The sequence below is a fragment of the Xenopus tropicalis genome, chromosome 4, assembly GCF_000004195.4.
Source record: "Xenopus tropicalis strain Nigerian chromosome 4, UCB_Xtro_10.0, whole genome shotgun sequence".
NCBI classification, from domain to species: Eukaryota; Metazoa; Chordata; class Amphibia; order Anura; family Pipidae; genus Xenopus; species Xenopus tropicalis.
In genome coordinates this window covers 29,287,796-29,305,458 of record NC_030680.2, presented here as the reverse complement: position 1 = coordinate 29,305,458, position 17,663 = coordinate 29,287,796, and the positions used below count along the sequence as shown (strand labels likewise).

The 17,663-nt window shown below is 35.6% G+C and overlaps 1 protein-coding gene across 1 annotated transcript in view; it reads left to right on the top strand.

Annotated features, from left to right (window-relative positions):
- LOC100494747 (mucin-2) overlaps positions 1 to 17,311 on the top strand; it is a 44,452-nt gene extending 27,141 nt beyond the window's left edge. Inside the window, exons 23-34 of the mRNA XM_031901311.1 lie at positions 595 to 834; positions 1,786 to 1,942; positions 2,257 to 2,388; positions 3,476 to 3,617; positions 5,732 to 5,810; positions 10,471 to 10,557; positions 10,787 to 10,952; positions 13,753 to 13,809; positions 14,529 to 14,657; positions 16,002 to 16,058; positions 16,730 to 16,917; positions 17,192 to 17,311. Coding sequence (XP_031757171.1) covers positions 595 to 834; positions 1,786 to 1,942; positions 2,257 to 2,388; positions 3,476 to 3,617; positions 5,732 to 5,810; positions 10,471 to 10,557; positions 10,787 to 10,952; positions 13,753 to 13,809; positions 14,529 to 14,657; positions 16,002 to 16,058; positions 16,730 to 16,917; positions 17,192 to 17,311 — 1,554 coding nt within the window. The remainder of the gene's footprint in view (positions 1 to 594; positions 835 to 1,785; positions 1,943 to 2,256; positions 2,389 to 3,475; positions 3,618 to 5,731; positions 5,811 to 10,470; positions 10,558 to 10,786; positions 10,953 to 13,752; positions 13,810 to 14,528; positions 14,658 to 16,001; positions 16,059 to 16,729; positions 16,918 to 17,191) is intronic.
- The last annotated feature ends 352 nt before the right edge of the window (positions 17,312 to 17,663 follow it).

Sequence of the window (17,663 nt, the reverse complement as noted above, 5' to 3'; positions counted from 1 at the left end):
CAAGTTATATCCCACTGATAGGTCCTGAATATATATATAATCAATCAATCAACAAAGTACAGGTATGGGACCCATTATTCAGAATGCATGGGACCTGGGGTTTTCCGGATAAGGGGTCTTTCCGTAATTCAGATCTCTTACCTTAAGTTTGCTAGTAAAATTATTCAAACAGTAATTAAACCCAACAGGGCTGTTCTGCCCCCAATAAGGGGTAATTATATCTTAATTGGGATCAAGTACAAGGTACTGAAATATATTTTTAAAATGTGAATTATTTGATTAAAATGGAGTCTATGGGAGATGGCCTTTCCTTAATTTGGAACTTTCTGGATAATGGGTTTCCGGATAAGGGGTCCGATACCTGTATTCAGTGAGAAAAACAACTATTTATTGGCTCAAAATTAAACAAACAATTAGAGAAAATCAAACATACTATACCAAACAATGGATAGGTGCATCCCAGTGCCTCATGGTACCCACACTCCTAGGAGTGTGGGTATCATCGTGATCATACTTTTGAATGCAAGCACTCAATCTGGTTATCATATCTCATTTGTCTATGTATAAGATTTCTTGTTGATAATCCTTTTTTAGGGTAAAGTTTGTGGCCTGTGTGGAAATTATGATGATAACGCCAACAATGACTTCCTGACCAGCCAATCAATACAAGCCAGCAATGCAATGCCATTTGGAAACAGTTGGAAGCGTAGTAATGATTGTCCTGATGCAAACAGTATTCCCCAGCCATGCATGGCAGCACCCCACCGCAGATCTTGGGCTGAAAAGAAGTGTGACATTATCACCAACGATGTTTTCCGAAGCTGCCATAGCAAGGTACACTCTTTTTCAAAATACAATATTTAGGGGTGGATTCACTAAAGGTCGATAACACTTATCGCATGCTTATTTGCGTTAAAAAGCATGCAATAAATAAGTACTGATTCATCATAGTCATTTTGCATGCGTTAAGATGCAGATCGCATGCGCTAAAAAACACAGTTATTTCTATCGTATTGCGTTAATTAACAAATATAAATAGTAATAACCATGATTCACAAACACATATGAAGCGCTAAATATCACATTAGTCTGTGCGAATATTATCACCTACCTGGGCCAGGTGGTAATTATAGAAAAGAACAGTTAATGAGCTTTTGGCAACACAATATGGACTTTGCAGTGTGATTTATTCAAGTATGTGTTGGCCCTAGAGTGATGCAGCCGCCAGTTTGCAGGGAAATGATCATTTTCAGAACTGTAGTTTTCCGAAAGTAATGGTTCCTTGCGTAAAATTGTGCGCTAATGTAGCACAATATATCGGCAAAATATATCGCGCACAGTGGGAAATAACGCACGCGACTGGGAATTGCGCAAGAAAAGCGTTCATCGCGAGTTAAGTAACGCGAAGAACATCGCGTTTTAATTATGACACCTGTCTTTTTAATGAATCGAGCGTTAAGTCGCAAAAAATAAGAAGCAATACAATTTTTAATGCATTCTAAATAGTGCTCGTTTTAACGCCCTTTAGTGAATCAACCCATTAGTGTTTATTAGGTCACCTTTTTTTTTCCTTATCTTAGGAGGAGTTATATTAGCCCAAAATAAACATTTAGGTTTAACAGATGATTAGTATTTTAGTTGCCCTGTATATTTTACATATGATAGTCATTTCAAACTGCAGAGGATGATACACAAATGAAGTTCCTATTTAGTTCACTTAGCCACACACCACTGGAAAAGCTGTGTGTGACATATAATTTTAAAAAATATAATGTTCTTTGATAGGTGGATCCAAAACCCTTCTATGATGCTTGTGTAAATGATGTGTGCTCCTGTGACACTGGTGGGGACTGTGAGTGCTTCTGCACTGCTGTGGCTGCCTACGCTCAACTCTGCGCTAAAGCAGATGTCTGTGTTCACTGGAGAACACCAGGAATATGTCGTGAGTATATCACTGCTTACCTAAAATTCAAATGCGTTTAATGTGGTTCCATGTACAGCCATAGGATTTTTTTTTTAAATATTACTATTAGTAGTAGTAATATTAATAATATTAATAGTTGTATTAATGCTTGGAATGCTTTGGGTTTTCCAAATAAGGGGTATTTCCATAAATCATGCCTTAAGGATACTAAAAATCAGTACTTTTCTTTAAATATTACACTTTGAACCTTATTAGAAGGTGTATATCTGGATAACAGATCACACAAAAGCTTGAAAATTAACACAGTATGAATTCTGTTCCTACTACTCTAGCAATATTCTGTGACTACTATAACACCGATGAGAATGAATGTATGTGGCACTACTTTGCTTGTGGTCCTGAGGATAGAAGCAACCACCACATCACCAAGTACTGCAGCTCACCACCTGTCACACACCTGGAAGGTATTCATGCACTGCCTTGCTTGATTAAATGCTGAAAGAAAACAAATATTTTCTACTTCTGTTATAAAAGCCTTCAGAGATTGAAAAAGCGAATGCTATAAATATCACCTGTATTATAAAGATCATAGAATTGTTTGTCTTGGAACTGAAAATATGTATTATTAACATTAATATATTTATTTTACTTATTATTCAGAGTGATAGTCACAGTGAGTCCATCTTATGACATGTTGAATCTAAGCTTGGTGCATTATGTAAATTATACAGACCCCTCTGAGTCAATTACCAGTCAATAAACATTTCTCCAACACACATACATTTTTATATATTCAATAAAATATTAGTAGACACCAGCCTAGGAAAAAATACAATTTTAAAACAATCCTGCCACAATATAAACAAGGGATTTAGATACAAATACAGGTATGGGATCTGTTATCCAGAATGCTCAGGACCTGGGGTCTTCTGGATAAGGGATCTTTCTGTAGTTTGGATCTCCATGATTTAAGTATATGAATAATTTAAACATTAAATAAACCCAATAGGATTGTTTTGCCTCCAATAAGGATTAATTACATCTTAATTTGGATCAAGTACAATGTACTGTTTTAATATTACAGAGAAAAAGGAAATCATTTCTAAAAATTAGAATTCTTTGTTTAAAAAGGAGTATATGTGAGATGGCCTTTCTGTAATTCAGAACTCTCTGGATAACGGGTTTCTGGAAAAGGGATCCTACACCTGTACTGATCATGTTGCATATTTTTTGATCGCCATGGACATTTTTATTTAAGTATATATATATGAATATATGAAAGATCAAAGAAGTCATCAAGGCTTTTGCAATGCAAACGGTTTGCATTGCAAAAGCCTTGATGACTTCTTTGATCTTTCATGAAAATCCTAAGAGTGCTGACACTTTTTCATGTTTAAAGATTTTTTGGCTCTAGCACCAAGGTTTAGTAACTTTATATGGTGTGCTTCCCATTCTGGACTTTCTGCAAATTTTTTTTTTTTGTTGCTATTTTAAACATTTATAAAGATTCTTTTCGTAAATAATTACAGTTGATCTATTTATTATCTTAAGGTTGTTACCCAACTTGTCCATCTGAACGTCCTTACTATGATGAAATCGGTAAATTATGTGTCGATCACTGTCCATGCATTGTCAACAACAGTACCTACAGCATTGGTCAGCAAATACCTAATCCTGAACCCTGTCAAATATGGTAAGTAAGAGAAACAGCTGCTATTAAACAAAATATTTGGCACATTGTCTATAAGATATTATTCAAAACATTACACCCTTAAATAAACAAACTTGTTTAAAACATATAGTATAAAACACAAGTTAGATTGTTAATAACACATTTGATATTTCTAATATTCAGTCCCTTGTTAATGATCAGTATTCATTGTTAGTCAAAAACAAGGGATGGCTTTAAATCAAAACGTATGTTGTCTACTCTTTTAAAGAAAACATTTTAATATTTTTTTTCTTTCTCAACAATATAGCACATTAATGGTACATAAGAGTGCTATGTTAAGCATAGTCTAGGTTCTAGCCTGTACTGCCTATGCCTCTGCGGTTTGTCTATCTAGCCAATTGCTTTTGGTGCCATTGATGCTCATTGCCAGTAAAATAAGATTTTTGATAGGTAAGTGAACTAACTGGTTATGACTGTCATATCAGTTTCTGCACATGATCCTAGGGGCCCAGTCTGACACTACTAAAAGAGAATTTAGTGGTATGATTAAATTAAATAGTTCAATGGGAGTTATTGCTAGGAAGCAGTATTACCCCCATATGTAAAAAAGGCACTAAGTTTGCCCAAGAGCAGTAACCTATAGCAACCAATAAAATGTTTGCTTTTCAACAGGTGACCAGTAAATGCTACCTGCTGATTGGTTGCTATGGGTTACTGCTCCTGAGCAAACTTAGTGCCTTTTTTACATAACCCCCTTAGTGCCTATCATTGTCTTAAAAAACTTCACACTTTTTTAGATAGTCTTTACAGGTGCTTCACTTCAGTGTAAATAGGGTTAAGCAACCTATTATAAATATAAAAAAAATGCTTTTCTAAAATAGTACAGACTGAGACTGATTTTCTAACAAAAAGTAGATGTATAACTAGAGAGAAGGGGGTAGCTTATAGCTTGCTTAAAAGAGGTGATGATTGCACCATTTTGCTAGACTTAGCATTTTAGGAGAAATGTTAGTATTATATTTAATAAACATCATACCTTATAAAAATAATTCATGCTGTGATTCATTTATGAACCGATATATAATGAATCTTTAGATTTTAGATGACAATGTATGTGTGACTTCTATGAAAACCCTTTTTTTCTGTTGAACAAAGGTAGCATCCCTCAAAATGATAATTTGTTTTCTCACTGATCACATTCACATCTGTAATAAAACTGTGTGGTTATGCTCGAATGCTGTTAGAGGTGATACCTTGTTGGGTATTTAGGAGACATGTCAGAATTGCAGCCACTCTACAGGAGTTTACTTACTTTTTCCAATAGTGCAAGTGTTATTCCACATTTCTCTTTAATAAACAGATCTATAAATTGTTGAGAACTAGAGATAAAATAAAGAGGATGACTTAAGCTCACTTCTCATAATGTAGGATGTGAAAAATGAACGAGTCAACTATAAAAAGTAAAAAGGTGACCAAACATATAGTGGCAGATTTACCAACTAGCTAAACCAGAGGTATTCTTAGCAGCTTGATATTATTCTTAGATATTAACACTTTACTGACCATCAGGGAAGTGTTGAACTTAAGGACAACTTTATGAACGCATTTACTGTTTTGATCACTCTTTGAACTCCAACACCCCAGTGAAAATTAAAAGGTACCTGCCAAGTTAAGAAATCACTCCATATCCAATTGTATCATTTGTCATGCAAAATGAACATTTTTTACACTATATGAATTATTTTAATTCTCTTTCCTACATTCTTTTTGAATCCATAATTAGAGCCAACAGGCAGGTGTTATTTTGTTGAAATCAATCATCAAGGCAAGGAATTTTATTATAGAACTTTTTATGTCTGGGTGAAAGGTTTCCTTTAATCCTAAAAACTGACTCAGTCAGTGCCAGGCAATGAGGGGGCACAATTATTCTAAAAAGCTGGTTGTTGTACTTGGCATAACCACTAAAGGTTAGTAAGTCTGCAGTATTAGTATTTAAAGACCTTTAGAGAAACAAGTGGATAAGTATATTAACAGATAAATGTACAGTGTTAAATACATGTATCTGTTATACATGTGTTTAAGGTATGAGTTTGTTATACTGTCTATAAAGCAGTTTTTATTTGTTTCTTTTACAGTACGTGTGGTACTGACCTAAAGATGCAATGTACTACAGACCCAGGTACTAAAACTTTTGAATTCCTAAATGGCTTCTGGGTAAATTAGCCCCATATTAAAATAAAATGTATTGTAAGGTCATCTTTCTGGTAAATCATAAATGATCATGATCAGTATCAGTTGATGGTTTGCAAGGCAAGCCCCAGGGTGCTTTGTAAAACATTACAGTTGTCATCCCTTAATTCAAAAATCTTCTAAAACAGTAATGATTTTTAATCTTACTCTTCAATGAATGCTTAAAGTGTATATACTATTCAGTTTTTTATTAGTGCTACAAATAACAAAAATATGTAAATACATTTAAAAAATTAGATTGCGATTGGTCATCTTTTATTCAATCTTGAAGGTTCCACAGATCACAAAAAGTTTAGTTGTCTTGGGCTTCCGGCATAGGAGGGGCCCCTAGTAATTGAGTACAAAGGACATATTCTATTACAATTGATACATTTTTTTTTATTATATGTATTTATGATTAACTTTTGATAAGAAGCACCCAGAATCCTTGCAATTACTTACTCTGATAACTGTAATATATCTGGATAATCATAGGATGAATATCAATAATTTACATAACTTCCCCTCTTTGTTTGGCTACCCAGCTCTAATGCTGGGTCAACCTTGATAGTTTCCCTTACTCTGCTTTAGAGTCTGATTGTATATATACACATACTAAGTCAATTTACCCAACAAAGCAATATTAACAATACCAATGGGTGCCAAGTAATCTCTCTAATTTCTTAAATCTTTTTGTTAGCATGCTGCATCATGAGTTCTACAACACCGCCAATACCATCAAATACCATAATTTCTACATACACTTCACCAGATCTCTGTGTTCATAGTAAATGTCAAAATGGAACTGTAATTACAACCACCACCCTTTGTTCAGCCACAACTGGTAAGATTTCTGTAGATATTAAAATTTTTCATACACTGACTATGATCATGATATGTAAACCAACCATGTAATGTAACTGAGCCTTGCATGAATAGCCAAGAAAGTACAAGCAATTTTAAATATATAGATTAAAAAGTGTTTTTAATAGTAACTTCAACTTACATCTACATTTCATATTATACACTCTAAGTAAAAATTAAAAGGATACAAGTGCATAAGTGTAGTATAAGCTAGAAAACTTTATTCTTTATTCTGTTGAATGATTTACCTTACCTGAGTAAACAACCACAGAAGCTCTCTCTGTTTGTTTAAGATAGCAGCTGCCATTTTAGCTTGGTCTGACATCACTTCTCTGCCTGCAGGCTGCTACCTGGTGGCTCTGGGCTCAGATTACAGCAGGAAGGGGAATGGGAAGGAGGGAGAAGGGAGGGGGAGAGGGAGAAAGGAGCAAGATTTCAAGCTATTAAGAGGGGGTAGACACCTTCTACAACCTATATCTACTTTTAATGAAAGGGAACAAACTGTGTGCAGTAGATATTAATACAATTTAAAGGACAAGGAAAGGCTAAGTCACTTGGGGGTGCCAAAATGTTAGGCACCCCCAAGTGACTTTAATAGCTTACCTTGTACCCCGGGCTGGTGCCCCTGTTAGGAGAAAACTGCACCAGCCCAGGGTACCTGTAGCAAGTGCTTCCTCCTTCGTTTTGCCGGGACGCCACAACCGGCGCATGCACATTAGAGTGAAAAGCCAACTTCTCTGTTAAAGTTCAGCTTTTTACTCTACTGTACATGCACGCGCATACAAGGCAGAAAGGAGGAAGCGCTGCAGCTACCCCGGGCTGGTGCTGTTCTCTCCTAACAGGGGCACCAGCCCGGGGTAAAAGGTAAGCGATTTAAATCACTTGGGGGTGCCTAACATTTTGGTACCCCCAAGTGACTTTGCCTTTTCTTGTCCTTTAAGCCATTAAAGACAGAATCATTAACTACAGGATTTGCTTTATTTTTTTGCTCAGTCACTCAGTTTGCTAAGTTACTACATTATACATAAATTAATTACTTATTTACATGTAATAAATTACAATTGATGGTAGAGGAAAAGATAAAAAATCAATATATATATATAAAACATATCCAATGTTTGAGTCCCCATTGCAATGTCATAAAAATAAAGAAAATTAATTTACCTGTGTTAATATGTGAAAAGGATTTTTTCCACCCTTTAATAAATCTACCCCATAGTCATTTATATAATACTGTTATTTATACTAATATGGATATAATTGTTTTTGCAGAAATCACAACTCCTTCACCAAGTAAGTATTAATTATGGATTGCGACACAGTTTTTGGATATGTAGCCAATAAAGCAAAAAAAAAAAAATATATATATATATATGTATATATATTTTTTTTTTAATTAAATCTTCACCTCTGTGTGCAGGGTTTAGCTCTGCATTTTTTCCAAAAATGTATAAATAAGTACTTTCCATCAACATGGCAATATAAAGACAAAAATGCATAATATTATTATAATTATTACTAAAGTAAAACAAAACCAGTGTATTCACTGATTTCTGTGGTTATATAGGTTTATATTTCTAATGTCTGTGGGACGTCTCCACTTTTTCTAATGTTTATTTCATAGCATATAATGAAATTGCAGAAATATCTGAACAGACTAAATTATGATCCTTTCCAAAATATAGCAGTGCTATTTTTAGGTATTGTCTATTGACACACTGACTGCCCAAGTTTCTTGGAACAAAGTGGGCTAGTTCACCCAACACTGAAGGAGTGTGAAACTTGGCAAATAAAAAATAGCTAAGCACTGCAATAAGTTTCTCTAATAGCTATTACAAAGGCTGCCCAGATGCTGCCTTATTACACATTACTTTCCTTACCCTTTAATAAAATGGTTAATGTTTAAGGAAAATTTAAGAATGTTTTAGAATGTTCTTTACTTGCAACTTTGGATTTGGTCTTCAATATTTATTCTTTATAGTTTTTTTTATATATTTGCATTCCCTTTCTATCCCTTTCAAGTTTAAAATGCACATCACCCCAGCAGGCAAAAACCTATTGCTCTGTGGGTCCAATTTTAGTTATTGTTAATTTTTACTATCATCTTATTCAGTCCTCCTCCTATACTTATTCCAGGCTCTTATTCAAACCACTGGCTGTTTACTATGGAAAATAATACACTAGCTAGATAGTTGCTGAAATACGAAGGTGTGAACAAGTGAACACATTTAATTCATATTTTGGAAGAGATTCTTAACAAATACATTATATTCAAAAGGGGTGGTTCACCTTTAAGTTAACTCTTAGTATGTTATGCAACTTATCAATTGGTTTTTATGTTTTATTTTTTTATAGTTTTTATATTATTTGCCTTCTTCTTCTTTCAAATGGGGGTCACTGACCCCAGCAGCCAAAAACATTTGCTCCGTGAGGCTACAATTTTATTGTTATTGTTCATTTTTATTACTTCATTTTGTATTCAGGTTCTCTTCTATTCATATTCCACTCTCTCATTAAGACCACTCCTTGGTTGTAATTTGGACCCTAACAACTAAATAGCTGCTGAAATTCCAAAGGAGAGCTGCTAAACAAAAAGTGAAGTAATTTAAAAACTACATATAATAAAAAACAAAGACCAAATGCAAATTGTCTCAGAATACTGCCCTCTACATCATACTTAACATTAATTCCAAGGCGAACAACCCCTTTAAGAGAGATCAAAAACGATCAGAGTTGAAGTTGCTTAAAATTGAATTGAAATTAAACATTTATCTTTACATCCTACTATAATAGATAAACGTGAAAAAAATTAGGCATCTTTCAAATCACCTGTTCATTATAAATAGACCAATAGGTGCATTTAAGCTATTTTCTGGTGTTATTCCTATAGGATCACATAATAGAGTCCTGCTAACTGTATAGTACAGAGCAGGAGTTCTCAATAACCAATATCTGGCATTGGAAAGTGACTTTTAATTAACCTCTGCACAATGCATTTATGGCTCTCTTTACATGAATATACTCAATTGGACATTAATATACACATGCAAATGTGCTTTTATCTAATACTATACTATACTATATACTATACTATACTATAAATTTATGGATAAATTTTAGATGTCAGTGGACTATCAAGTCCATTGAAATCTTGGAGAAAAAACATTGTTCACAGACAAGTTGACTAGAAGCCAGCATGCATAAGCTATGCAACTTTCTAAAACAGTTTAACCAATTAAGGTACTTTCTACACAACCTTTTTCATAAAATTGGTTTAAAATTCTATATCTCTGAGCAGGCTGTAAAAGTACTAAAGTCCTAGTTAAAGTACTAGAGTATTACGCAAAGTCCTAGTTGTGTTAGACTACTTAAATTGGTTACTAAATCATGGCCCCCTTTGGTTGTGTATTAGGGGATTATAGAAATACTAAGGGAACATGGACAGAAAGCATGCAGCCAGCCAGCCTCAAAGACAGTTACAAGTTGGGCAAGGTATAACTGCAATCTGCCCAGGAAGACTTGGGTAATGAGGAAAAAATAATTACACATTGCCATTGCTTAACAATATTCTCAGAAAGTAAAGAGACAGTATGTCTTTATGACAATGAGCACCAAGAAATGGACTGGATTTGTTGGAAAATAAATATTCCCTGACACAGATTTATTAAGATATGAGGAAAATGTGAGATAATATTGATAAAAGATAATTTAATTACAAAAATTATGTCATGTCTTATGAGCAATATCTAATTTACTTCTGATTTCAATTTTATTTTAACAGCAACATCTGTGTCAGAAACAACTTCAGCAGCAACAACACATATCACAAGATGTTCATGTTACCATAATGGAAAAGTATATATGCCAGGTAAAGCAGAAAATACTAGAATGTCTGCATGTTTTGAAATAACTAGCAGGGGTGAATTAAAGGACATGTAAAGCCTAAATTTGCCTACAATGTATATCAGTTAGGCACGTCTCCCCCACCCAAATGGCATCATTTATACTGCATATATCCCCACCGTTTGCTAGCACCATTAGTATTACAAATGATGAATATTGATGATAATGAAGTTTCTTGCACTTATATTAACAAGAACAAGCAACTAAACAGACAACTTCTTCTACTTGCAGATGAGAAAATTATAGGCATCCACAGTAGTGAAAGGGATGGAAAATGCTACAGCTATGTATGTGACAGCAATTGTGAGAAAATAAGAACTGTGATATCATGTCCACCACCTGTACCACCTACTCCACCAGGTAAGTACTTTCCACTAAACAAGAGACATGTTAATAATGAGACAGATTTCAAGATGCAACTAGCAGGGATAAGAGAAAACTATTTACTAAAAATGATCATTTTTATATGCAGATTATTATCATAATGCATCACTATATTGGTGTATGATACAATGAAATGTGTGGAAAGCAAACCACACAATAATTCCTGCAAAGAAGAATCCCTTCACTATATTCTACTTTGTTTGTGTATGCCCTGTTTAGGATAAATGACAAATAGGAAGGGGAAGATACGTATATATTTTATTAGTGTCAGTGGAAAGAAAATTGATGTTTTGATGGACATGACCTAAAGTACTTTTTGAACTGCAGCTCTTTTCCTCAAACATTATAAGTAATATGATATGAATTTTGCAGTGTTGCTACTCTCCTTCTTTTTTGAACTACCGTAAAAGGGATATCTGCCTAAAGATTGTTCTGGTAAAAAACATTCACATTGTCTTAGCAATGTTTCCATTAGAAAATGACAAAGGGGAAAAAGGAAGTAAACATCCCTTTAAGGCAATGGGCACAAGGAAATGGCCTATATTTGAGAGGGGAAGATGCATATTCCCCCTCACATAGATTTATAACAATGTGAGGAATAGGGTTTTGTTTTGCACCAAACATTACTTCATATACTGTTAGCAATGTGGTAACATAGTAAGTTAGGTTGAAAAAGACATACGTCCATCAAGTTCAACCTTAATACCCAATATATAACCTACCTAACCACTAGTTGAGGATGGAAAAAAAAAACCATATGAATCCTCTCTACTTTTCCGCAGAGGGGAACCCAAGATGGCAGTCTGACCAGTCCCTGGATCAACTTATACTAAGAGCTATCTCCCATAACCCTATATTTCCTCACTTGCTAAAAAGCCATCCAACCCCTTCTGGAAGCTATCTAATGTATCAGCCAGTATGACTGTTTAAGGGAGGGAATTCCACAAGTACACAGCTCTCACAGTAAAAAATCCTTTCCGAATATTTAAACGGAACCTCCTTTCTTCTAATTGGAATGGGTGCCCTTGTGTCAGTTGGAAGGACCTACTAGTAAATAAAGATTTAGAGAGATTATTATATGAACACCTTATATATTTATACACAGTTATCATATCCCCCCTCTTCTGCAGTGCCTCTCCTCCAGTGTAAACAACCCTAGCTTAGTCAGTCTTCATGACTGAGACTCCATACCCTTTACCAGCTTGGTTGCCCTTATCTGGACCCCCTTTAATTCAATAATGACCCATTTGAGCACAGGAGACCAAAACCGAACAGCATATTCTAGATAGGGCCTTACCAGTGCATTGTAAAGGGGAAGAATAACACTCTCCTCCCATGAATGTATGCATCTTTTAATACAGCTCAAAACCTTGTTTGCCCTTGTGGCTGCAACTTGGCATTGCTTGATACAGCCAAGTTTATTATCTACAAGGACTCCAAGGTCCTACTCCATTATGGTTTTGCCTAGTACAGACCCATTAATGGTATAAGTGATTACATATTTTTACATACCAGTTGAATAACCTTACATTTATCAACAATAAATCTTATCTGCTACTAAGCCTTAAGATCCTGCTGCAAGGATGCCAAACCCTAAATGTGATTAATTGGGCTGCAGAGAAATGTGTCATCTGCAAACACTGATACAGTACTTATAATACCCTACCCTATGTCATTAATGAACAAGTTAAACAAAAGTGGACCCAGTACAGAACCTTATTCCAAGTAGAGAATATACCATTAACCACCACCCTATCTGATTTAACAAATTTTTATTTATTTCAGTCACAACACACATCAGAAGATGCGTCTGTCATCATGAAGGAAGAGTGTATGTGCCAGGTAAAGCAGTCAAAACTAGAATGTTCCTTTAAAGGGGATCTTCAACCCCGAAAAAAGATTTAAGCAAAAGATACTCCGAGTGATCCTCTGAGTTCTTTTGCATTTGTCAATTTACAATGCCATCATTCCCAATGGCATGCCTGTCCCGTCCTGTCCACAGCCATGGAGTGGTGAAGTCGTGTGAGTGAGCTTTTTTGTTGTGAAACTTGGATGATTGTTCTGTAAGCTGCACAGAATAATGCCGTTAGCTAGCATTTATATTACTAAGGCCAAGCAACTGAACAGAGAACAACTTCTTCTTGCAGATCAGGAAATAAGAAGCAGCCACAGTAGTGAAAGGGATGGAAGATGCTACAGTCTTGTATGTGACAGTAATTGTATGAAGACAAGAACTGAGATAACATGTGCACCACCTGGACAACCTACTCCACCATGTAAGTACTTACCACTAAACAAGAGACATGTTAATAATGAGGGAGATCATAAGATGCTGGTAGCAGGAATAAGAGAAAACAATTGAATATGATATGAACATATCATATCATATTTGATTAACTAAACATGATCTCATTTTTATATGCAGATTATTATCATAATGCATCACTATATTGGTATATAATACAATGAAACATGAGAAAAGCTACATATGGACCTGGGGAAAAAGGAAAAAAAAATAATATATATATTTCACATTGTCTTTATAAAATTCCCATTAGAAAATGACAAAAAGGGAAAAAAGAAAGTCAAGATACAGTGTCCCCTTCAGGCGACAGGCACAGGGAATGGCCTGTACTTGAGAGGGGGTGCATACATATTCCCTTCACATAGATTTATTAAAGTGTAAGAAAAAGGGTTTTACGTTGTACGGAACATTATTTTGTATTCTTTTAGCAATGTCTAAATATTTTTTCTACTTTGTTTTTTATTCCAACAGCCACAACACAAGTTATAAGATGTGTCTGTCGTCATGAAGGAAGAGTGTATCTGCCAGGTAAAGCAGTCAGTGCTAGAATGCCTGTGTGCTCCTTAAAGGGGATCTTAACTCCAAAAGTTATCTACTCAAAACATACTTAGAGTGATCCTCTGAGCTCCTTTGCCGTTTTAATTCTTTTGCTATTTAAAGCGGCTTCTGAGTGTATAGCAGTTTAAGACAGTTTTCTTCTACTGGGCAGGCTTTCAGCTCAATGGCTTTTTGAAGTCCTAGAGTATCGGAGACCCTAATTGTCCAAGGACTTTTTCTCTAAGCTTCCTTCGGTTCCTTTTTAGGGTTTAGATGCCAGTGGCATGCTTGTCCTGTCCTATCCTCAGCAGTGAAGACCAGCGAGTGAGCTGTTTTTTCGTTAAAATTTGGATAACTGTTCTCTAACCTGGACCCAGATTTTTTGGCATCTGTTGCTGGACTGCATTGCTTGTACTGGCTAACTATTATATCTACATATACATACATATATACAGGTAGAGTAGGCTTTACAGAAAAAAACATCCTAACACAGTGCCACATGACACCCACTTTCCCCTGTGAATGGAGTTCAGTAGGACAGATAAATTAGCCACCTGAGTGCAGTTAAGATTTATTTATCACAGCAGATACAGGAGGGAGGTAGAGCAGTATGTTTAGATGAAAGCTATACAGAATAATGTAGTTACCTAGCACTTACTGTATATTAACAAGGGACAAGTGACTAAACAGACAACTACTTTTTCTTGCAGATGAGGCCATTATAAGAAGCCACAGTAGTGAACGGGATGGAAAATGCTACAGTTTTGTATGTGACAGCAATTGTGAGAAAACAACAAGTGAGATACCATGTACACCACCTGTACCACCTACTCCACCAAGTAAGTTCTTACCACTAAACAAGAGACGTGTTAATAATGAGGGAGATATCAAGATGCTGGTAGCAGGGATAAACAAAAAGGATTCACTAAAAATGATCTTATCTTTATATGCAGATTATTATCATAATGCATCACTATATTAGTGTATAATACAATGAAACGTGAGACCAGTAACCTACACAGTAATCCCCACAAAGAAAAGTGGGCTCAAGGAAATGGCTTACATTTAAGAGGGGGAAGATGCATATTCCCCTCACATAGATTTACTACAATGTGAGGAATAGGGTTTTGTTTTGCACCAAACATTATTTTCTATCCTGTTAGCAATGTGGTCTAACTAATTTTTATTTTTTTCAGCCACAACACACATCAGAAGATGCGTCTGTCATCATGAAGGAAGAGTGTATGTGCCAGGTAAAGCAGTCAATACTAGAATGTTCCTTTAAAGGGGATCTTAAACCCCGAAAAAAGATTTAAGCAAAAGATACTCCAAGTGATCCTCTGAGTTCTTTTGCATTTGTCAATTTACAATGCCATCATTCCCAATGGCATGCCTGTCCCGTCCTGTCCACAGCCATGGAGTGGTGAAGTCATGTGAGTGAGCTTTTTTGTTGTGAAACTTGGATGATTGTTCTGTAAGCTGCACAGAATAATGCCGTTAGCTAGCATTTATATTACTAAGGCCAAGCAACTGAACAGAGAACAACTTCTTCTTGCAGATCAGGAAATAAGAAGCAGCCACAGTAGGGAAAGGGATGGAAAATGCTACAGTCTTGTTTGTGACAGTAATTGTATGAAGACAAGAACTAAGATAACATGTACACCACCTGGACCACCTACTCCACCATGTAAGTACTTACCTCTAAACAAGAGACATGTTAATAATGATGGAGATTTTAAGATGCTGGTAGCAGGAATAAGAAAAAACAATTGAATATGATATGAACATATCATATTATATTTGATTAACTAAACATGATCTCATTTTTATATGCAGATTATTATCATAATGCATCACTATATCGGTGTATAATACAATGAAACATGAGAAAAGCTACATATGGACCTGGGGAAATAGGGAAAAAAATCTATATTACACATTGTCTTTATAAAATTCCCATTAGAAAATGACAAAAAGGGAAAAAAGGATGTGACGATAAAGTATCCCCTTCAGGCGACAGGCACAGGGAATGGCCTGTACTTGAGATGATGGGGTGCATACATATTCCCCTCACATTGATTTAATAAATTGTGAGGAATAAGGTTTTACTTTGTACCTAACATTAAGTTGTATTCTTCTAGCAATGTGTACATTTTTTTCTACTTTCTTTTTTATTCCAACAGCCACAACACACGTGATAAGATGTGTCTGTCGTCATGAAGGAAGAGTGTATCTGCCAGGTAAAGCAGTCAGTGCTAGAATTCCTGTGTGCTCCTTAAAGGGGATCTTAACTCCAAAAGTAACTTTCTCTAAACATACTCTTTTGCTATTTAAAGCAACTTCTGAGTGTATAGCAGTTTAAGACTGGGCAGGCTTTCAGCTCAATGGCTTTTTGAAAGTCTAGAGGATCGGACACCTTAATTGTCCAAGGACTTTTTCTCTAAGCTTCCATCGGTTCCTTTTTTTGGTTTAGATGCCAGTGGCATGTTTGTCTTGTCCTATCCTCAGCAGCGAAGACCTGCGAGTGAGCTGTTTTTTCTTTGAAATTTGGATAATTGTTCTCTAACCTGGACCCAGATTTTTTTAGCATTTGTTTCTGGGCGGCATTGCTTGTACTGGCTAACTATTACATTGACATATACATACATATATACAGGTAGAGTAGGCTTTAAAAAAAAAAACATCCTAACACAATGCCACATGACACCCACTTTCCCCCATGAATGGAGTTTAGTATGACAGATAAATTAGCCACCTGAGTGCAGGTAAGATTTATTTATCACAGCAGATGCAGGAGAGGGGCAGAGCAGTACTTTTAGATGAAAGGTATACAGAATAATGGAGTTACCTAGCACTTACTGTATATTAACAAGGGGCAAGTGAGTAAACAGACAACTACTTTTTCTTGCAGATGAGGCCATTATAAGTAGCCACAGTAGTGAACAGGATGGAAAATGCTACAGTTTTGTATGTGACAGCAATTGTGAGAAAACAACAAGTGAGATACCATGTACACCACCTGTACCACCTACTCCACCAAGTAAGTTCTTACCACTAAACAAGAGACGTGTTAATAATGAGGAAGATATCAAGATGCTGGTAGCAGGGATAAACGAAAAGGATTCACTAAAAATGATCTTATCTTTATATGCAGATTATTATCATAATGCATCACTATATTGGTGTATAATAAAATGAAACGTGAGACCAGTAACCTACACAGTAATCCCCACAAAGAAAAGTGGGCTCAAGGAAATGGCTTACATTTAAGAGGGGGAAGATGCATATTCCCCTCACATAGATTTACTACAATGTGAGGAATAGGTTTTTGTGGTCAATGCAATGTGGTCTAACTCATTTTTATTTTTTTCAGCCACAACACACATCAGAAGATGCGTCTGTCATCATGAAGGAAGAGTGTACGTGCCAGGTACAGCAGTCAATACTAGAATGTTCCTTTAATGGGGATCTTAAACCCCGAAAAAAGATTTAAGCAAAAGATACTCCTCTGAGTTCTTTTGCATTTGTCAATTTACAATGCCATCATTCCCAATGGCATGCCTGACCCGTCCTGTCCACAGCCATGGAGTGGTGAAGTCGTGTGAGTGAGCTTTTTTGTTCTGAAACTTGGATGATTGTTCTGTAAGCTGCACAGAATAATGCCGTTAGCTAGCATTTATATTACTAAGGCAAAGCAACTGAACAGAGAACAACTTCTTCTTGCAGATCAGGAAATAAGAAGCAGCCACAGTAGTGAAAGGGATGGAAAATGCTACAGTCTTGTATGTGACAGTAATTGTATGAAGACAAGAACTGAGATATCATGTACACCACCTGGACCACCT